The sequence below is a fragment of the Dipteris shenzhenensis genome, chromosome 4, assembly GCF_047967505.1.
Source record: "Dipteris shenzhenensis isolate YYH24624 ecotype China chromosome 4, Dip_SZ_1.0, whole genome shotgun sequence".
Taxonomy (NCBI): domain Eukaryota; kingdom Viridiplantae; phylum Streptophyta; class Polypodiopsida; order Gleicheniales; family Dipteridaceae; genus Dipteris; species Dipteris shenzhenensis.
In genome coordinates, this window is record NC_141599.1 from 48,835,719 (window position 1) to 48,859,236 (window position 23,518).

Sequence of the window (23,518 nt, forward strand, 5' to 3'; positions counted from 1 at the left end):
CTGAGCCATCCTTCTTGAAAGGAAGACGGTGCAATTTGCTAAGAGCACACCCTTCACACACTTCATTATCTAGCAGCTGTAATTTTGGCATTCCATGAACCACTTCATTGTTGTACAAGTAGGCCAATGCTCTATAATCAACATGACCAAACCTGGCATGCCGTATATCACTTGGAGAAGCAAACGAGACAGCCAAAGCATGTTGAACATAGGGCTGAGCATCAAGCTTGTATAGCCATTTATCATATGTACCTGTTGCCACAATTTCATACCCTTTCTTGGGATCCTTGATCCTGCATTGATCATCTTGAAACTCAACAAGCATGTGTTGATCATGGGCAATAGAAGAAACTGAAATTAATGGCTGTTCTTTTTCTGAAAATGACCTCCCTTTTGCTGAAATTTTCCCTTTCCTTGGGTGGCAAGTGCTTTCTCACCTTGACAGGAATCCTAGAACAACAACCTAACTAGCTCATCAAACGAGAGAGGAACTGCCTTGAGCATAATAGTCAAAGAGGTTACAAATGTGCCATCAGAGAGAGTCAAGCTGTTGAGAGTTATAGAGACTAATTTATTGTCTATTATCTCATAAACACTTGCTAGCTGATCTTTGAGATCAAGGATCTTTGTAATGTGCTCTGTGATTGTCTGACCTTCTTGCATCTTCTACTCCTTGAGCATATTGGTCAATGCGATGACCCTTGCCTCATTCTTGACATGATACATGTTTGCCAACTTTTCCCACACATCCTTTGCATCTATGCACGACTTAATGGTTGTCATAATGTGCCTCTTCACTGATGAGGCAATCAAGAACAAAGCCTGGGCATTTCTATGATCAAACTGCTTCTGCTCCTCCAAAAGTGCCAGAGAAGGAGCAGCAATAGAAGTGGCGGCGGCAGGAGGAGTAGTAGAAGTGGTGGGAGGAGTAGCAAAAGTGGTGGTAGAGGATGAGCTAGTACTAGATGCAACAGGCATAGTCTCATCACCACTCACAATATCCCATAAGTTCTTGCCAACCAAAATGTTATTGAGCATGAATGACCACAAGGCATAGTTGGATCCTTCCAACTTATCACCCTCGGTCATCATAATACCGAAGCTCTCATTCTGAGACATCCTGATGACTGCAAAAATAACACTGACAAAAAATGTACCTGCAAAGAAGAATACAACTGAACGGGAAGTGCCTCTGACTACTTGGTGCAATCACTGCACGTATGGCATCAACCACCACTGCAAAGTGAAATGACTACCCTGCAATCAACCAACTAAATGCACCTGCAAAGAAGAATGCAACTGAACCGAAAGTGCCTCTGACTGCTCGGTGCAATCACTGCACATACGGCATCAACCACTGCAAAGTGGAAGCGACTGCTCTGCAATCAACCAACAGAATGCACCTCAAGTGCATTTGTGTGCCTATGGGCTCACAAAAAATCTCCCAAATGCACCTGTACGCTAGAAGCCAAAAAACTTGCACGGGGGCTGGAGCAACACACGAACAGACTGGAACAAAGTGCACCGGCTGGAGCGTGCTGCAACTGTATGGACTACACAGTACGGACATGCTGGTACAGATGGGCAAAACTGGTAGGGCAACAGTATGGATTTCTGTACGGAATGTACGGACAAGCTGGCTGCTGCGGTAATGGGCTGTATGGACATGCTGTACAGATTTTCGTACAGCCATGTATGGAGATGTTGTACGGCAAAAAATATGCTGCTGCTACAGAGTGCTTGACAAACATTGTGGGCTGGAGCTGAGCGTCAACACCAGAAAGGAGCGGGAAGCAAGACAACACATTGACGCCGGAGAACTTGCTTGGTGACGGGAAGCAAGGCAAGAACTGGGTGCTAGTGAGTGAGCAAGAACTGGTCACACAAAAACTCCAATAGAATGCTCAATGAAAATGAAGTACAAGTACTTGGTATATATAGTACCCAAGTACTACACACCATAATAAACTAAGTCCTAGTCTATCCTACACCACTGTGTCATTGTATGTGTCTACACAAATCTTTATGTCACTCGACTAGCTTTGTGCACCCATATATAGAGCCTTCCTGTAAGCCCATATTTTCTATTAGTCCCCCAACCTTGGACATGAAACTCATGAGCAAGTTTTGCAACCTCATGGAGTTTCATTGGTTCAACTTGGGAGGTGGTATCCAGCACGACTTTGTGGTGGATCTGGTATTCGAGATGTGCACATGTTTTAGGCCGTCAGCCATCAACTGTGACTAATATATTGGCTTCTATTTGGGTGGACCTTATTTTTACCATCAAGACTTAGTAGGAGAGATGTACTGGGCTCTCTGCCAGCAGTGCGAGAGAGATTGATCTCATTCATAAGGAACTCATATTGTTCCCTTTTTTTTAAATTGATGCTACTTGGAATGTCGTTTGGCACTATAGACTGCCCCCTTGGCTCTTCTATCATATTTAGAGGTCAGGAAAAGAGTCCTTGATCTCCCACCTTTTGTATAATTGTTTTGAATGGAAGAAATTACCACATTTTGTAATGTTCTTTTCTATGGAAAGAAAATAAATTTATTTGATCTCATTGACTAGCTATGACTTTTCTTACAGTTGATCTCATTTATTATATTGTGAGCAAGAAATAAAGCAAAAATCTTGACCCTCATTGGTCATATGTCACCACTTGGCTACAGATTATTGATGTGTGGAGATACGATTTTAAGTATTGCCAGATTTTCCCCCCCCATTTTCTGATTTGAGTTTGTTATTGGAACTTTGTTCGTGCTTTGTAACACAAAATTGGTGTACAAGGACCTGTCCAAATTTGAGCATTTGAACATCAATGACACGTTGTTCCAGCTCCGCAATCTTACTATCTCTGGACTTGCGCTCTCTGACCAGAGAGGTATGCTGTTTTCTAAGCTCTTTTTGAAGCTTTCTAAGGGCTGAAGTCTCTGATCCATGCTCTTTGATGGTTTCTTTCAACCCATTGATTACAGTGTTGCTAAAAATCAGAGCTCCAGAAAGATCATCTGGCAGTTTTCCTTCCACGAGGTATTCAATCTGGAAATGAAAGCAAGTATGTGCTCAGTATAGCCAGTGGCAAAAAAACTTTTGGAAGTATAATCCTTCAAAAATTGGGAAAATATTTTTCTTATATCATGACAAAATTTTTTTGCTTGTACCATTGTCTACAACAGCATTTATCACTGTGTGCTCTTCAATTCATATGCATGCAGATCAGCCCATACAACCATTCATATTGTGTATATCAGAGTGCATGTGCACATGCACACATATATGTTTGCAATAATGCACATAGGCATGCTGTAGACGCACACGTGTGCACTCACATGCATGCATACAGTAGGCATGCATAAATGTATGGGCAGGTGCGGACATTCTCTCTCTCTCTCTCTCTCTCTCTCTCTCTCTCTATCTATCTACACACACACACACCTTTTTTTGGGGGGTGGTGAAATTCAGATCATTATATAAGAAAATTTTGTCTCCAATAAGGAGAGAGCAATTACATCTTTAGAAAACTTGCATATATGCCAGGTACTAAGAGTAATCTAACTGGCCCGCAAGCAAACGGTCAACACACACACATAGAGTGCGCGTGCGCACACACTTTTTTTCGTCAAAGAGAGGTTTCATTCAATCTCCATTACAAAACCAATTATGCAAATGCTATATAACTTCATAAAAATTTTCCAGCCTTATTTGCTTGTACCTGAAGATTCTTCCACTCAATTTAGACCTACATACAAAACCTATCTCAACCAGTGCCCACTAGCGCACCCATACAAAAAATAAATCAAAACCCTATCTAGCTGCATGAAAACCAAATAACCACAAGAACCTGCCAAAAGTAACAATAGGAAATCTCGCTCGAAGCCTCTATCGAATGAGAGCGAGGAAATCACAAGTGTGTGGACAGTGCCAAAAGATGTGAAGCACAGATTCAGCAAAATTTAGACATCTGTGGCAAACAGCCGGAGCAATATGTCTATGCGCGAGTAGCTGCCCAGATGAAAAAATGCCAAGTAGGACTCGCCAAAGGAAAAGCTGTTGCCGAAGAGGGACTTTATAATGCCAAAGGAGACGCAGCTGCTTTCTCCACCACTTTAGTGGGCGATCCATAACATAATTTGCTCTGTCAGAAATCCAAGGCGGAAGTAACAACACTTTATATAGAGAAAGCACTGTGATATGTGAGAGCTTCAAAGGACGGGCTGAAGAGGAAGAAGAATGTAGAGTCCAATCCTCAAGCCTATCCTGAAGTTCCAAACGAGGTACCAACAAGAAAGGTTGAAGCATTTCGGAAATTTTATGCCATAAAGGACGATAATGAGCTCCCAAACCATATTTGCTAGTAGCCGTAGAAAAAGATAAAAGAGTGCCATCATCCTAAAGTACATCCGCCACAGAAGAAATGCCTTTGAAAGATATAAAATAAGAACGCCTGGGTTCTTGTATAGCCAAAGGAGGGTGGAATACTTTGGACCAATAAATATTCTCAGCCCTCAAGGATAGTTACTTCGAAAGTGGAGTAACTACTACTCAACTGAAAATCTCAGTATAAGCTGTATATACATCCTGATCAATCAAACGAGTCTGAATGCAATCATAGAATGATTGCTGCAGAGATCGTTTGAAAAAAACAAAAGATGAAAATAGGGGATTACCAAAAACTCTGTGGTTTCTATCCATCCATAAAGTCCACAGTGCCCAGTAGCATACCCATACAAAAAATAAGTCAAAACCCTATCTAGCTGGATGAAAACCAAACAACCAGAAAAACTTGCCAAAAGTAACAGTAGGAAATCTCGCTCGAAGCCTCTGTTGGATGAGAGCGATGAAATCACAAGTGTGTGGACAGTGCCAGAAGATGTGAAGCACAGATTCAGCATAGTGTAGGCATCTGTGGCAAATAGCCGGAGCAATATGTCTATGTGCGAGTAACTGGCCAGATGGAAAAATGCCAAGTAGGACTCGCCAAAGGAAAAGCTGTTGCAGAAGAGGGACTTTATAATGCCAAAGGAGACGCAGTCACTTTCTCCACCACTTTAGTGGGCGATCAATATGCCAAACAGTATTTGCTCTGTCAGAAATCCAAGGCGGAAATAATAACACTTTATACAGAGATGACACTGTGATATGTGAGAGCTTCAAAGGACGGGCTGAAGAGGAAGAAGAATGTAAAATCCAATCCTCAAGCCTATTCTGAAGTTACAAACGAGGTACCGGCAAGAACGGTTGAAATTTTGCTGAAATCCTATGCCATAAAGGACGATAATGAGCTCCCAAACCGTAGTTGCTAGCAGCCATAGAAAAGGATAAAAGAGTGCCATCATCTTGAAGTACATCCGCCACAAAAGAAATGCCTTTGAAAGAGAGAAAATAAGAACGTATGGGTTCTTGTATGGCCAAAGAAGGGTGGAATACTTTAGACCAATAAATATTCTCAGCCCTCAAAGAATTTCCCAACAAAGAATCCCAGCCATTCCATTCCAAGTGGGACAAAATATGTTTCCAATCAAGAAGCAGACGAGAGACTAAAGGGCAGCCTCTGATCTTGCCTTGGATAGAGCCAAATAGGAAATCCCACTAGGTAGGCTGCCAATGCCCAAAAGCAGAAGTATCAATATGTAATAAAAGAGAGCGGATCATGAAAGCCCAAGGCTGATCTCCTTGCATAAACTGCAACATCATTTTCCCTCTATGAGCAAGTAGATGCATTTGAATGAGAATGTTCAGACCCCCGTGCATCTTTGGAGAACAGAGACTATGCATAGAGAGTAATCTGAGACTTTTCTTGCCATTTTTTTAATACCAAAAAATTTCCATGATAGCAGACATAAAGGAAAACAGATCTGCCTTGGTGAACATGATGAGAGGCAAATAAAATTGTATGTATGCTATCAAAACGGATTGTGTTATTCGCAAATGAACATGTAATGGCCAAGTTGCAAGCTTCCAATATTCAAGTTTTGCCCTCAACTTTGTGAGCACCCAATCAGTTTGTTGAGAACGGGTGAGTCCCCAACCTAGAGGATAGCCAAGATGTCGAATCAATTGAGAAGTGGGAACAATTTCCCCATGCCACAAAAGACCATGCCATTCATGAGCATGCAACGGCAACAATTTTGATTTCTGAAAATTGACCCGAAGACCAGCAACCAATCCATATGTAGAAAGAGCCTGCATAATCATGGACAGATCACTCTGAGTATTTTTTGGGGTAAAGAAAGAATCATCAGCATATGCTTGAGCGATCATGCTACGGCTGCTAGGAATCTCCAAGCCGTGCAACTGGTCAGTGTCCAAAAGCTGGTCCAGATATTGAAGCATTGGATGAGTGGCTATGGCAAAAAGTAAAGCACTTAGGGGACATCCTTGCCTAACAAAACAACCAAGAGTCCAGGTTGTAGAAATATCCCCTGAAAGTATGCAGGCAGCGTTACTATCTTAATATAATCAAGTGATAATTTGCTGCATTTTTGTGCCAAATCCCAATGCCTGCATAGTCGATGAAATAAAATCCCACTTAACAGTATCAAAGGCTTTGGCAATATCAACTTGCAATAGCAAAACATCCTGCTACGTGTATTTGGCATATTCAATTCCAACATAGGCATTAGCAATGTTATCTGTGATATGCCTACGCGGAACAAAACCATATTGCGCAGGATGCAACCCATCATGTAAAAACCCCTTTAGCCGATCGACAATCATTTTGGTAGTAACTTTGTAAATGACTGGCATAAGGGTGATAGGTCTCCAGTCAGCAACCAAAGATTCACAAATTTGCTTTTTTGGAAGGAGTTTAACAAGACCTCTCTTCCATGTGTTTGGCATTTTCTGATTTTGCCAAGCAGCATTCACCATATGCAGCAATGTATGCTTCAAAAGAGGCCAATATTCTAGAAAAAACTCAACTGTAAGACCATCCCATCCTGGAGATTTCCATCTACCATAGGATTTGATTGCATCTGACAATTCCCTCTCAGTAAAAGGTTCCTCCAATTCCAAAGCTTGAGTAGTGGAAATAATAGGAGAGACATGCTGTAACAGTAAATTTCGTGCAGACAGAACCTGCTGCGAGGGAGGAACTGGAGAACCAAACTACTGAGAGAAATGATGCACACAAACAGAAGCAAGCTGTGACCGTGAGGTAGTCCATGAACCATCAGGCAGAAGCACTCTGCAAATTTCTGTTTTTAATCTCCTCTGATGCAAGCTTTTGAAAAATTGTTTGGAAGAAGAACCTTTATCTATAAAGGCTCTTTGTCTTGCTCTAGTCTCCCATTTAGCCAGTTTCCTGTGATCATTGAGTTGAAGACAATGTCTAGCTTGGCATAGTGTTGTTTGCTCATGCAGGGACAACGAACGAAGATGGCTGAGTTCGCTGAGGTCTTGACAAGTGAATTTGGCCTGAGCAATAGTTTCCCTCAGAGTCTTCATGTAAGACTTGCCATAACCTCTAATCACAACTTGCATTTTGGAAACAAAAGAATCCCATGCATTATCAATATCAATATGGCTGTGAGAAGACACAGAGTGAGATGCTTCAGTAACCATGGCCTTGAAAGCAGCATGCTGCAAATAGCTATTGTTCACGATCAGATGTCGCCTTTGTGGTAATCTATCATCTGGCATATCATAAAAAGATAACCTCAACCATAGAGGTGCATGATCTGAATGCACAAAGGTATAGTCAATCCACATTTTGCATGTAACATCATCATTTTGTTGCGGAGCTACACTATACCATCGATCCAAACGTGCCTGATAAGAAGAAAGGGCATTATGTTGGAAGGTGTATCCGGGTGACAAAGGCTGTAATTCCTTCCAAAGATCAACCAAATCAAGATGCATCAGTAATTGAGACCATGCATGCCTTTCAGGGGTTAACATATGAGTATGTCTGGAGGTATTGTCACCCTGTTGTGGAGCATTATTGAAATCCCCACATATAAAGGCATGATATCTCCATGGATATTGTTGCATGGCATCCCAAATGGCAGTTCTTTCTCGAGAGGATTGAGGTGCATAGACAGAAGCAAATTCAAACACCTCTCCTTGAATGATGCATTGAAGAATAAGCCATCTGCCTTTATTGTCATTTAAAGCAATAACTGGCTGAAGCTCATGTTTGATCAGAAAGACTACTCCTGAGAAAGAGTGCTCCCCAGCATAGAAAATATCATAGCCACAGTAGTGACCTGTCTTTCCTGCATAGACATGTTGGTTGTGTTCTTGTAATGCCACTATGTCAGGCTGAAATCTATTGATATACAGCCACACAGATTTCCATTTCCTACTGTCACACATCCCATGGATATTAAGCGTAAAACATTTGATATGAGCAGTCATATTTACAGATATTTATAATAAAATAACAGCTATGTACAACAGCAAACTTCATGATGTCAGCCCTGCATTTCTATCTCAGTGTCAAGGCCTCTTCCCTGAGAAGAAATATCCACCTGAGGAGTAGACAGCAAAGCAGCAACCTCTTCTTCAGGGAAGAGTGTTCTGCTAGCTGTCACTGCAGCCCATGTGATCCCAATTCCTGTATTGACCTATGGGGAGTTTCCACTAGAAGACGCACCATTCCAAGTGCGAGGGGGTGGAAGTCTTCGAGCAGAAATAACTTTTCTTGGACTTTGCCATCCATCCATTGAAGGTTTCGGTCCTTTTGTTGAGGGTTGAATAGCAGGAGGTGAATGTGAAGAAACATTCCCATTTGAAACTACTGCAGCTTTGCCTTTATCCTGAGTTCCAAAAAACTGTCTACTACCTTTGTTTTTATTTCCAATGGAGGTAGGAGCATCCTTAGTAGGCATTTGAACAGGCAAAGTAGCAGGAGGCATTTTATGCTGATTCATTGGACACTGTGAAGCCATGTGTCCAATTTTTTTGCAGTCAAAGCAAGCCCCTGCAAATAATCTCCATTTCAATTTATAAAAGGCACTTCCCATGTCGACATTGTTCACCGTGACGGAATAAGAGTCTGGTGTGGGGTTATCAGTATCCCAGAGAATGCAAAATTGATTCGAGTTGCCATTAGCCTGTGGTGGGCAGACCACTTTGCCTAAAGTCGCTACAATTTTAGGCAAGAGTGAAGCCATGCATTGCGGGAAGTCTACAACTTCAACCCAGACCAGACATCGGTGTCGGATCAAAGCCTGAAAATCCCTTGTGGGAGACCATGGCAATACGTGCATCATTTGCTGCCTAAAAAAGAGGGGCGAATGTTCCAAAAGCATTTGCCTGTGTATCTCATTTACCATAATGACCTCAAAAAAACCCCTGGCTGCATAGTGTACCTTGCAAACAAACGAGCCAGCCAGTGTGCGAGTCAACCAGTTGCCTACCTCTGCAGCAGGTGGCATCCGGCCTGGGAAAAATAAAATGACTGCATTTTTGGCATATTCTCTAACTGGATCCACAATTTCATCCACTTCAACTATGAGGCCAACCGATGGAGCCGAGTCTTTCCACTCTTTCCTTGTGTCTGCAAATCCTTCATGCATGACATCATAGACCAATTGTGCCTCAACAGAATCATGTACTGGGTCATGCTGACCCTCAGCCTGCTTTTGCTTCTTGCAATGAACTGAACGATCCTTTTGAAAAGTTTTTTCATAGGAATATTCAGCCATAGATTTGAAAGAAAGTAGAACCCAGAAAGGAGGTACCTGTAAAGTGATAGTAGAGAAAAAAACAGTCCCAAAAAAAGCCCACAAAAAACCCCACAGAGAAGAGAAAAAGAGTGTATTTGTAAGGAGAAAAAGGGGAAAGAGAGATGTAGAGGTCGAGAGAAGATAAAAAACAGTTTTATAGAGGAAACGGAGAGAAAAAACTAGTAAAATTTCCCAGATGAACTATATTTCAGAGAAAGAGGGAAGATTTTGGCAATGGAAAAGGTGCACCAGACCCAGAGACCCAAGAGGAGAGAAACGGGAGCAAAGAGCCTTCAAAATTAGTGTATAGATGTAGTCCGCAAGCAAATCCCTGTATAAAATCGATCCAGGAGCCGGAGATGAACTGGCAGCAGCAACTTGTAGCGGCGAAACAGTCCGTACAGGCCGTACACCTGTACGGAATCTGTATGGGGCTGTGGCAGGCTGTACGATAGATAGTAATCACTGTATTTTGAGCTCTGATACAACGCAACAAGAAGCTGAGGCTCACGGGCACACCTCACCATATACACACACACACACTTTTTTTTTTTTTTTTTTTTTGGGTAAATCCATGATCATATTATCAGCAAAATTTACATGAGGGTCTCAAAAAAGCAGAGAGCCTCAACAGGAAATCAAAAGCAAAGAAAAACTATTTCCAGGCATGACTGAGGAAGATCTCCTTGATGGCAAGCATCATAGATAGATTGCCGTAGGGAGAGTCTGAAATATTCATAAGATTGCAAGAACAGATTCCCAAAATATCGCATGTTGTGATCCTGCCAGATGGTCCAAAAAGCCCAATATCTGACCCAGTTCAAAAATAAAGAGTAATGGACCAGGGTTGCAGGAAGTCTGCCAAAAAGCCAAAAATGTTTCCCAAAAGGTGAGTTAGGGAAACGAAGGCGAAGCGACATGGAAATTTTGCATAAGAAGGTCTTAGTGCTGGAACACATCCAAAACAAATGAGGCACAGTTTCAGAAGGGGCCATGCATCGAAGACAGGAAGCAGATGCAATCCTTCGTTGAGCCAGAGTGACCCCCACGGATAAGGTTCCTGTAAGACAACGCCATAGGAAAAGCTTTTGCTTGAGCGGCAATTTGCTTCTCCATAAATTGCGGAGAGTCTTTCACACACACACACCTCACCATATACACACTGCCTCATACACACACACACACCCTTTTTTTTTTTTTGGGTGAAATCATTGATTGATTATATTATATGAGTAGCAACCTCAAAGAAAGGTGCTACAATAACATCAACTGAAAATTTCAGTATAATGCCAGTGGTGGGAAGTGGATCTTTCCAAACTTTACGGGTGTCTTCAAACCCTTCATGCATAACCTCATAAACAAGCTAAGCCTCAGCACAGTCATGAAGGGAATCATCTGAATCCATCACCTGTTTTTGTTTCTTGTTGGAAACCGACTTGTCTTTGTGAAAGGTTTTCTCATAGGAATAATCCGCCATTCGAGTTAAGGAAAAAACTTGGAAGCAGCAACGCTTTACAAGGAGGAAAGCACAGCAGGTACAAAACTGTATGGTGTTTTCCGGCTGTACAGACGAAATCGTACGGATTTTTGACAGTATGAAATTTTATTTATTATTATTTTTTTTCCCTGATAGGCAAACTGTACGGACTCCCCCAACTGTACGGGCAAAACTGTACTGACTGTACGGATTTTCAAAAAAAAATCCCTGACAAGCTAACTGTACGGACTTCCTCGGCTGTACGGACTGTACGGACGGAATCGTACGGACTTTCGACAGTACTAATTTTTATTTTTATTTTTTTTTTTCGGATTTTTTGACAGAGCGTACGGGACAAAAAATGGTTGTCAAAAGGAACCTCGAGGGTGTCAAACTGAGGGAGAAACAAGCAGCTGTAGCGTGGGAGCACGATCCAACGTCAAAGATATGCGCTTAAAGCACCTTAAATCATATCCATTAGATCGTCTGTGATCCAATGGATGGGATTGCAGAGATGAAAGGGCTTGCCAACCATTAGATAAATTATGATCCAACCATCCCTACAAAGTCACAATTTCTCCAAAGGCCCTTTACTTTGGTAATCTAAGTAACTTGGGGTGGGGACCATTCACTTCCACCAATGAGGAGGAGGAAGAAAACCTCCATTCTTTTAATGCTTGAGCCTCCTCATTGGCCAAGAGCTTAAAACAATGGAAGAGGCACTTTTTGAGTCCAAAATTCCCCTAATGCATAGTCATTTTGCAAATGAATATGGAAATATGTTTCTTGCAAGCGAGGAAATGCATCAGAATGATATAGTGTACCTAGACTCTGATTTCAATCCCAAAGAGGATTACAGCTATCAAGTCGACCAAGAGGAATAGGATCCTTGGTATATCGGCAACGTTGCATCATCTCACATGACAAATCATCAGGAATGGTTCACAGAAATGAAGCCATTAGAAGGTTAGAAAAATGTCATCTACACAGCAGAAAATATACCAAATCCGATTCAAGGGACATGCGTTATCCCTATGAACAATTTCACTGGTACGAAAGGATTGGTAAAAGATGTGCTCTATGTTCTGAAGCTCAGTAAGAACCTCTTGTCAGTAGGTCAAATGATGAAACACAATTATCGAGTCATTCCCAAACCGTATTTGCTGGCAGCCATGGAAAAGGATAAAAGTGTGCCATCATCCTGAAGTACATCTGCCACAGAATTGATGCCTCTTGGTTCTTGAATGGCCAAAGAAGGGTGGAATACTTTAGACCAATAAATATTCTCAGCCCTCAAGGAGTTTTTCGACAAAGAGTCTCGGCCATGCCATTTTAAATGGGATAAGATATGTTTCCAATCAAAAAGCAAGCCAGAAACAAAAGGGCAGCCTCTGATCTTGCCTTCGATAGAGCCAAATATGAAATCCCACGGAGTGGGCTGCGAATGCCCAAATGCAGAAGTATGAATATGTAATAAGAGAGAGCGGATCATTAAAGCCCACGGCTGATCTCCTTGCATAAACTGCAACATCATTTGTCCTCTGTGAGCAAGTAAATGCATGTGAATATTGAGAATGTTTAGACCCCCGTGCATCTTTGAAGAACAGAGACGATGCATAGAAAGTAATCTGAGACTTTTCTTGCCATTTTTAGCACACCAGAAAATTTCCATGATAGCTGACATAAAGGAGTTCAGCTCTGCCTTAGTGAACATAATGAGAGGCAAATAAAACTGTATGTATGCTATCAAAATGGATTGTGCGATTCGCAAACGAACATGTAGTGGCCAAGTTGCAAGCTTCCAATATTCAAGTTTTTCCCTCAACTTTGTCAACACCCAATCAGTTTGTTGGGAGCGGGTGAGCTCCCAACCTAGAGGATAGCCGAGATGTCGAATAAATTGAGAGGCGGGGACAATTACCCCAGGCCACAGAAGACTGTGCCATTCCTGCTCATGCAACGGCAACAATTTGGATTTCTGAAAATTAACCCGAAGACCAGCAGCCAATCCATATGTAGAAAGAGCCTGCATAATCATGGACAGATCACTCCGAGTATTTTTTGGAGTAAAGAATGAATCATCAGCATATGCTTGAGTGATCATGCTGCGACTGCCAGTAATCTCCAAACCATGCAACCGGTCAGTGTCCAAAAGGTGGTCCAGATATTGAAGCATGGGATGAGTAGCTATTGCAAAAAGTAAAGCACTTAGGGGACATCCTTGCCTAACAGAACAGCCAAGAGTCCAGGATGTAGAAATATCCCCTGAAAGTATGCAGGCAGCTTTACTATCTTGATATAGCCAAGTGATAACTTGCTGCATTTTTGTGCCAAATCCCAATGCGTGCATAGTAGTCGATGAAATAAAATCCCATTCAACCGTGTCAAAGACTTTGGCAATATCAACTTGCAATAATAAAACATCTTGCTGCGTGTATTTGGCATATTCAATTCCAACATAGGCATTAGCAATGTTATCTGTGATATGCCTACGCGGGACAAAGCCATATTGAGCAGAATGCAACCCATCATGTAGAAACCCCTTTAGCCGATCAACAATCATTTTTGTAGTGACTTTGTAAATGATTGGCATAAGGGTGATAGGTCTCCAGTCTGCCAAAGATTCACAGATTTGTTTTTTTGGAAGGAGTTTAACAATACCTCTCTTCCATGCGTCTGGCATTTTCTGATTTTGCCATGCAGAATTCACCATATGCAGCAATGTATGCTTCAAAAGAGGCCAATATTCTAGAAAAAACTCAACCGTAAGACCATCCCATCCTGGAGATTTCCATCTTCCGCAGGATTTGATTGCATCTGACAGTTCCCTCTCAGTAAAAGGTTCCTCCAATTCCAAAGCTTGAGTAGTGGAAATAATAGGAGAAACATGTTGTAACAGCAAATTTCGTGCAACCAAAGGTTGCTGTGAGGGAGGAACTGCAGAACCAAATTGCTGAGAAAAATGTTGCACACAAACAGAAGCAAGCTGTGACCTCGAGGTGGTCCATGATCCATCAGGCATGAGCACCCTGCAAATTTCTGTTTTTAATCTTCTCTGATGCAAGCTTTTGAAAAATTCTTTGGAAGAGCAGCCTTTATCTATAAAGGCTCTTTGTATGGCTCTAGTCTCCCATTTGACCAGTTTTCTATGATCATTGAGTTGAAGACAATGTCTGGCCTGGCATAATGTTGTTTGCTCATGCAGGGACAACGAACGAAGATGGCTGAGTCTCTCCTTGGGAGGTCTTAGCTAGCATTGCAGCATGGCACATTTGGAGAGCATGATGCATTGAGGCTTTGGAAGGTTCTCAAGTTCACCCTTCTCAAATCTTGGCCAGTACTTGGATAGATACGGTACACACTCTAATGGCCATTTGGGTGACCATGCAGGGATCATCTCGAGCAGCCTCCTCCAGGAGAGTTACTTTTCTCAGAGATTGGAGAGGCTCTCCCTTCTTTGATGAGACTTCTACAGGGTTGAGTCGGCATTTTCAGCCTCAGCATTGGTTTCTTTCTACCTCATTCCTCTGAGGTGTTTTTATTACATGCTTAGCATATTGTATTTCCGCACAGAGCTTGCTCTAGCGAGTTTCTTTCTTACTTAATAGAAGTCTCTTTTTTGCAAAAATAAAAATAAAAATTGAGTGACTTTTAGTGTGTTCTAGAGTAGTACTATACTACTTTATATCCTAGAGTGCCACGTGTCAATATGGGACTTATCCCATATACATTTGACACTTAGAGTGTGTGTGCTTATCCTATAAAGGCATTGTACTTTCATTGTTATAATCATCATTCTAGTCTTGCTTCCATGTCTTGCATCTTCATATGGTATCAGAGCTAGACTATCTTCCAAGAGATTGAGGACATTGAAGCCTCTCTCCCTCATTCCCCTTGGAGGAATGGCTTCTCCAATTCCATATTGAGCTCTACTCCCTCCACCCTGAGCCTCACCAACAATGGCAACTCAACTCAAGGCTCGTGGCAACTCCAATGGTGTGAGGCAGCTCAGCTCCTTTCGTGGCATCCCCATGCTTCGCTCCAAGGCGCCATTCTCTTGGCCTAGTGCCCAGCTCGCAGCAAGCAGCAAGCTCGTCATTTCTGCCCGCTTCTCTGTCCGTACCAGCAGTATGAACAGCCGTACAACAGTACGGACTGTTGTGCCGTACAGTCTGCCCATACAGCTTGCCCGCTCCTCTTCTCTACCCGCTGCTATTCTGCCCGCCATTCCTTCCTCTCCTACATCTCCTTTGTGCTCGCCATATTTTCCTTTGCCTGCCATTTCTCCCACTTCTTCCCATTTCTTCCTTTGTCCGTCATTTTTTTTCCATTTCTTCCTTAGCCCTCCATTTCTCCCCCAACTCCCCTGTGCGTTTCATTCTATCCATCACTCTTCTCTCTCCTAGCTGCCAGCTTTATGGGTTCACTTTCCACCAACTCTCTTCTTGTGGACAAATTCAAGGGGTACGAATTCCCTACATGGCAAACAAAAGTGCAACTCCTTCTCATGAAGGAGAATGTTTGGGATGCCATCGAAGATGATGAAGCACTTGAGGCATCAACGGAGCCTCAAACATGAAAGATTTGGAAGCAACACAATTCGAGGGCCATCGCAATCATCGGGCTTTGCCTAGATGATTCATTGATTCATCACATCGACTTCAAATCCAAGGCAAAGGAGATTTGGGCACACCTCGAGAATATATTTGGTAACAAGATCACCAACTCCAAGGTATTTCTGAAAATGCAATTTTATAAGCTGAAAATGGAAGAGTCTGATACTTTGAGTGCGCATATAGCAAAAATTCAATCCTTAGTTCAACAACTCTTCAATTTGAAGTGTTGCCCGGATGACGAGGACAAAATGGCTGTCTTGATGACAAGTATGGAAGGGATTTCTCGCTTTGAGAATGCTCTGGAAGTACCTCGCATTGCATCAACTACATTCAAAGATATGGTGTCTCTTTTGCTTGAAAAGGATCGTCGCAACAAAGAATCTCCATCCTATTCAACCGGGATACTACACAGGCTCTTGCCTCCACCAACAAATGAAGACCTAGGCCAAGGAGAGTCTCTCCAATCCCTGAGAAAAGTAACTCTCCTGGAGGAGGCTGCTCGAGAGGATCCCTGCATGGTCGCCCACATGGCCATCAGAGTGTGTACCGTATCTGTCCAAGTACTGGCCAAGATTTGAGAAGGGTGGACCTGAGAACCCTCCATAGCCTCAGTGCATCTGGCTCTCCAAATGTGCCATGCTGTAATGCTAGCTAAAACCTCCCATGGAGAGTCAACCGAGGAATGAGCAGCCCTGAAGAGAGTGGCCGGAACATCCTCTAAAGAGCACGACTCCACAAAGTGTCATCGGATGTGTAGAGCCCAAGATGCCCTGACTGGCTGAAATGGTACCTCCAGCAATATATCATCTGTGGACTTGGACACCCTGCCTCACGAAGAAATATATAAGACTAGGGCATCCTCATGTGTGTTCCGTAAAGCAATCACCTGCAAAAGAATGCCCGATCTGGAAAATGCCCCCATCCAGGTGGAACAAGTAATAGGCATGTCATCTGTGTCCACCCAATCCAAGGGCAAGGCTGCATTAATCTGTTGAATTCTTACTACACTCCCTCTGAGATTATGAACCACCTGGGCCTGACGGTCTGCAGGAAGCCTCCTGAAGGCTTTCCATGCTCCCATAGTAGATGTAGGGCCCCTCTCCCATCCGGGCCACTGCATGTAAAGAGAAGCTCCAAGTGGTCTGCCATGGTCATCCAAAATACTGTCGTTTCACATGATAGGCTGCCTTTCAATCTCTTCACGGGTGGACAGGGGAATCCTGCGAAGAGTACTCCTGAAGCTAGCCCATGCTTTCAGTATAGACCCCATAAGAGGGGAAGAAGGAGATCTAAGGTGGGCAATGGTGAAAACCCATCTGGTATTGTGTATCCAATCATCTCCTGAAGTGGGTGTGCGAGACTGTACGCATCTGATAAAAAAGTCCTTCCAAGGCTCTTGTCCTGGCATAAGTCCTCTCACAACAACCTTGCAGAGTAAAGCTCTGCACTATAGATCCGGGTCAATGATATTCAAACCCCCTTCTCTTGTAGGAAGAATCAAGGTCTCCCAAGCCACCTTGGCTGTAACATCAGTTGTGCCATCTAGACCACTTCATAAACAATTCCGTACGGGCCTCTTAAGCTGAGTGATACAATCCCTAGAGTTGCACCAACAAGAGCATACAAACCAAGCTGTGGCTAGAAGAACCTGGTTAACCACCACCACTCTGGATGCCAAGTCAAGTTTGGCTGAGCTCCAAAAAGGAGCTTTCTTCTGATGCTCTCCAACACCGGAGCAAACTGTTGTGAAGGAGAGATGCCCACCCCAACCTGGCAGCCCAAATATCTGACAGAGACACCCCTCTGTACCCAAGTGAAACCAATATCATTACCCCAATCCGGGGTGTCATCATCACAAATCCAAAAACCATTGGATTTATGCCAATTAATGTGTGCACTTGTAGCCGACCAAAATAAATCCAAGGCTGTTCGGAAGGAAGTGAGTGTCCTGGCGGAGGCATCCAAAAAAACAGCCGTGTCATCTGCCAACTCACTATCCAGGAGCTCTTCTTCCCGGCGAAGAGGAAGCCTCAGCCCATAAATATCAGCTTGAGATCTAAGGTAGATACTCATAGCTTCCGCCACAAACAGAAAAATAAAAGGGGCAAGAGGACATCCCTGGAGACAATACAGCACTGCCTTTGGGATTGCAGATAGGCGAGAATCATATGGAAGGGGATGGCAAGACTTCTCAGCACTTTTATTCGCCTACCTTTCTACATGACCTAGGGATCAGTGGCTTGGCTCGCTCTTTCAGGGCCCCAGGTCTTCTTTGAGAGAGTTGACTCCTCTTGGGCTCTTCACATCTGACGACACCTTGTGGAGTCGTGCTCTCTAGAGGATGTTCCGGCCACTCTCTTCAGGGCTGCTCATTCCTCGGTTGACTCTCCTTGGGAGGTCTTAGCTAGCATTGCAGCATGGCACATTTGGAGAGCCAAATGCAATGAGGCTTTGGAGAGTGGCCAGAACATCCTCTAAAGAGCACGACTCCACAAAGTGTCATCGGATGTGTAGAGCCCAAGACGAGTCATGTCTCTCAAAGAAAACCTGGGGCCCTAAAAGAGTGAGCCAAGCCACTTATCCCTAGGTCATATATAAGGGGAGGCAAAGAAAAGTGCTGAAAAGTCTTGCAATCCCCTTCCATATGAAATCTCTCTCTACCGATCTGAAATTTGTCCCCTCTTACCTTGCCAATAAGCACCTGGCTATGGGCTGATCTGTAGAGAGAGGATACTCCTCTAACCCATGCATCTGAAAAACCAAAGCGAGAAAGAGTACCCTCTAAAAAATCCCAGTCTACTCTGTCGTAAGCTTTTTCAAAGTCCAAGAGTAGAATGGCCAACCTCTGGCGGCTCTGCATGGCCCATTCTGAGGTCTCCCAAAATGAGAAAATATTATCAAAATTACTTCTGCCATGCACAAACCCTGTCTGTGTGTCATGAATCAAATCTGGAAGAAAAACCTGTAGCTGCATATTGATGGCTTTCGCCAGAATCTTGTAAAAAGGGCCCAATAAAGTGATGGGTCTCTATTGTGACACTAGATTCCTATTACCCGCCTTTGGGATGAGATGAATGAGACCATCTGTAAGTGAGTCAGGCATCTCACCAGAGTCCCACACGCCCTGCAGGGCTGATGTAATGTGATCACCAATCTGCTCCCAAAAAGTAATAAAAAAAGAAGGGGTAAGTCCATCCGAACATGGGCACTTGCCCTTGTGAAGGGCAAGTAATGCAGTCTTGAATTCTGCATTGGTGAAAGGTGCATCAAGAGAAACATACATCTCATCCTTCACCAATACAGGGATACACTGCCAAATAACCTCTCTAGCATCATCTATGGCCCATGTGCTCGGATCTGCAGTAAAAAGGGATGTAAAAAAATTTGAAGCTACATGCATGATGGCATCAGGATCTGACTGTAACACCTCGTCTGAGTCAACAAGCTACGAGACACTATCTCTACTATGTCTGGGTCCATGAGTAGAGAAAAAGTATTTGTTGACCCTGCCACCCATCAGAATCCAAAAGGATTCCCGTGCATGAAAGGCATACTCTGCTCTCTGATCCAACAATATATGTATATGAGCCCTTGCTGCAGCAAGGCGCTCCTGAATCCAAGCATCAGTGGGCCTCTTCTGCTCTTCCCTGTGAAGGGACGCTAACTGCTAGCGTATACCAATCTCACGTCTGAGAATCTCACATCTCCTGGAATCAACGACTGTATGATAATAGTCACTAATTCCGGATAGGGCTGCAGCTACTTGAGATGGGCGGACAACTCCACCCTGTATGTGAGAAACCCAAATCTGTAAAATATCCTCCGTGAGGCTCTCCTCTGCATAAAAGGCATCCGGAATCATGACACTGGCAGAGCGTCCTCTCCGACGAGGCTCAAGAATCTGCAACACCACTAGAAAATGATATGAAGAGGTAACCCTAGTAGAAATGCATATAGATCCGCCTCTGTCAAGTGCCCAATCATCTACATAAAATCTGTCAATACGTGCATGGATGGGCATGTGTACTCTCTTGTTCGACCAAGAGTACAGGAGTGATTATGGCATAACATGAAAGGCATCATCAAGCCAAGTGTCCCTGCCACTGTACTGAAAGAGAAAGGCATCCCAGGCTGCCCTCTCCAAAGAATGAATTCCAACCTTGTATGCCTCTCTTTTTGTCTGATGGCAAATCAACCATGTTGAAATCGCCACCAATGATCCAAGAATATCAATGGGGGCCCAAGATAGTAACTCCTTCCAAAAGGAGACTCGCTCCCCTCTCTTGTTGGGGGGGCATACAGATTGATAAGACCAATCTTATGCCCTCCAATCAAAATAATGATCCATTGAGCTCTAGAGGGGGAGATAATACCATGACCAGCAACCAAGGGTAAAATAGAAGGAGAGACCGAAATGCAAGTACCTCCCCTTGTGCCTATAGCAGGCGACCAGAAGGTATGTTTAGAAAGAAGTTTGCCAGATTTAGAGCAATCAATTTAGAACAATCACTGGCATCCAACTTGTGTTCCTGGATAAGAAGGATATCAATAGCACCTCCAGTGATTCCGGATCAGCTCCCTACGGTGACGGTGTGGAACTCCGCCTAGGCCCTATATGTTCCAGCTGACTATCCTCATCGACAGGAGAATGCTGGGTGGAAAGGCTTACCTGACCTAGTAGAGGAGACCAGCTTCCCTTGGGCTGAAACACTCCTACTAAGGGCAGGAAACTCAACAGGTTAAAGGATCCCCACATTTGCTGAGGGGGAGGCCCTATCAAAAGGAATCCCAATGACCGGGACCCCTAAGGTGGAGGGCACAAACTCCTCATCATCCATGAAAGTCGCCGAATCTGCCAGTGCCGAAAAAGAGTTCCTGAGAAGCAGGTTTTTGGCCGGGGAGTGCGAAGAAGACCTGCACTCGTGGAAGATGGAGGAGAAGGACCTGCCAGGCCTCTATCAACAGAACTAGAGCTGGGGGCTGAGGAGGCCTGTGGCAGGGCTGAAGAGGAATCTAGAGTCCTCATTTGTGCATGCATTCCGTCGGTCGTCCTAACTATGCCAGGAACAATCTGTGGGGAAGAAGTATCGGTAGCCCCCTCATGATCAGAAACCAAAGTGACTAGGGCTGATACTGGTGCATCTAAAGGCCCCTCCTGATGTGGAACTGTAGTGTCTGGGGCTGCAGCAACATCTACCTCTGGAGTCTGGATGGCGTCTGTCCGAACCGGATCAAAGGTCTCCTGAGGTAAAGGAGCCGCTCTGATTGCTCTCCATTGTGGTACTGGATGTGCTGCAAGCATTGGGCGCCCTGCTGCCCCTGGTGGTCCTGGGGTGCGCGAAGCAGGGCGCCCTGCTGCTCCTGGTGGTCCTGGAGTGCGTGATATAGGGCGCTAGGGAGGTGCAGTTGGGGCAGTACGTGAAGGAACCGCACCAGAAGACCTCTTGGGTCTTTTTTTCTTCCTTGGGTAGTCTCTAGCAAAGTGCCCAAGGGTCCTGCAAATCCTGCAATGGTCCTGTCTACCTACAATCTCGACTCTCTGTCGAAAGAGAGAGCCATCTGGGCGCTGAAGCATGATGTGGTCATCTGAGATGTTAGGGTTAGAGACAATGACCCTAACTCGAGGCACCCTGTCCGGTCTGACTGCCTCTACCAAGGAAGAAGGCATGCTAGGAAGTGGGGGGATCTCAGTGACCACTCCGAATGTGGCTCCGATAGTAGCAAGAAGTCGATGGTAGATCTGAGGAAGACCAGGAAATCTAATGAACAGTGATGTGACTTGACTGTCCTCCTCGACGGGATCGAAGCCCAAGGTGTAGGACAAAAGAAAGATCCTCCTCGAACCCAAAGCTAGAGGATTAGCTTTGAGAACAAGGGCTCTGGACTCGTGGGAGTCGAAAACCACTTGGAAGAATCCATGTCCCGAAAGTCGAATATCCCTAAGGTGTGGGGTGAGATCTTCTGGTAATGCCACCAGCATCTAGTCTCTAGCCTGTGATCTGGAAGGGTGTGACCCAAAGATGCAGGCGGAAAGTGATGTGGAGCCTTCGAGTTCCACATCTTTCTTGAGCTGCTGCAACTCGTTTTATGAGAAAATGACGGTTCTCGCGGTCGGTGGAGGTGGACGAAGATTGGCTGAGTGGGGATCCATTCACCAATCGAAGTGAAAGGGCCGATTCGAACATTGAAAAAGCTCTATCCATGAAATTGCTGCCCAGGACGCCATAGAACACGGGCGCAGGAAGAAGGAGAATAGGAGAGGGAAGGAGAGAGAGAGAAGAGGAGCCGGGGGGGGCTGCGGGGGGGGAGAAGTTTAAGAAGAGAGGGAGCAGGGAGGGAGAGGGAGGGCGGGGGAGAGGAAAGGAAAGGAGGGGGCGGGATAGGAAGTGAGGGAGGGGGCTGGCAGGGAAGGGGAAGGAGGGCGGGGGAGAGGAAGGGGGGGGGGCTGGTTAGGAAGGGAGAGGTGAAGGAGGGGGCGGGGGGGGGGAGGAGGGGGGCTGGGAGAGTAGGGGCAGCAGGCGGGGGGGGAGAGGGGAGTGGGTGAGAAGAAAGGAGGGGGCGGGGGAGGGGGAGGGAGGGGGTGGGGGGGAGGGGAGGGGTGGGGAGGGCAGGGGCACCAAGCGGGGGGGGAGAGGGGAGCAGGTGTGGGGAAAGGAGGGGGCGGGGGAGGGGGAGAGAGGAGGCGAGTAGGGGGAGGGAGGGGGCGGGGGGGGAGGAGAGGGGCGTGAAGGGCAAAGGCGGGGGTAAAGGAGGGGGCAGGGGGGGAGGAGGAGGGGGGCTGGGAGAGTAGGGGCAGCAGGCGGGGGGGGAGAGGGAAGCGGTTGAGGGGAAAGGAGGGGGCGGGGGAGGGGGAGGGAGGGGGCGAGGGGGGAGGGGAGGGGTGGGGAGGTAGGGGCACCAAGCGGGGGGGGAGAGGGGAGCGGGTGTGGGGAAAGGAGGGGGCGGGGGAGGGGGAGGGAGGCGGCGAGTAGGGGGAGGGGGGGAGGAGAGGGGCGTGAAGGGCAGAGGCGGGGGTAAAGGAGGGGGCGAGGGGGGGGAGGAGGGGGTCTGGGAGAGTAGGGGCAGCAGGCGGGGGGGGAGAGGGGAGCGGGTGAGGGGAAAGGAGGGGGCAGGGGAGGGGGAGGGAGGGGAAGGGGGGGGAGGGGAGGGGTGGGGAGGTAGGGGCACCAAGGGGGGGGGAGAGGGGAGCGGGTGTGGGGAAAGGAGGGGGCGGGGGAGGGGGAGGGAGGAGGCGAGTAGGGGGAGGGAGGGGGCGGGGGCGGGGAGGGAGGAGAGGGGCGTGAAGGGCAGAGGCGGGGGTAAAGGAGGGGGCGGGGGAGAGGGAGGGAGGGGGGCGGGGGGGAAGGAGGGGGCGGGGAAGCAGGGGCAGCAGGCAGGGGGGGGGAAGGCAGCAAGGGGAGGGAGGGAGAGGGTAGTGAAGGGGGGGAGGAAGAGGGCAACGAGGGGAGAAAGGGAGAGGGCAGCGAGGGGGGGAGGGAGAGGGCAGCGAGGGGAGGGAGGGGAGGGGGGGGAGGGAGAGGGCAGCGAGGGGGTAGGGAGGGGAGAGGTCAGCGAGGGGAGGGAGGGGAGAGGGCCGAGGGGGGGAGGGAGAGGAGGAGGAGGGTGAGGTAGGGGCTGACGGAGGGGGCAGAAGGCTTCACGGGGAGGAGCAGCAGCTCGATCACTATGTGATGAGGAACACTTGTATAACCTGAACACACATTTTTTACTCACTTTGGATTCATATTCCAACACCCCTCCATGAAGG

At 45.8% G+C, this 23,518-nt stretch overlaps 1 protein-coding gene across 1 annotated transcript in view; it reads right to left on the reverse strand.

Annotated features, from left to right (window-relative positions):
• Positions 1-23,518, reverse strand: part of LOC147902982 (uncharacterized) — a 437,346-nt gene that overhangs the window by 16,426 nt on the left and 397,402 nt on the right. Inside the window, exon 35 of the mRNA XM_087373981.1 lies at positions 2,798-3,046. Coding sequence (XP_087230107.1) covers positions 2,798-3,046 — 249 coding nt within the window. The remainder of the gene's footprint in view (positions 1-2,797; positions 3,047-23,518) is intronic.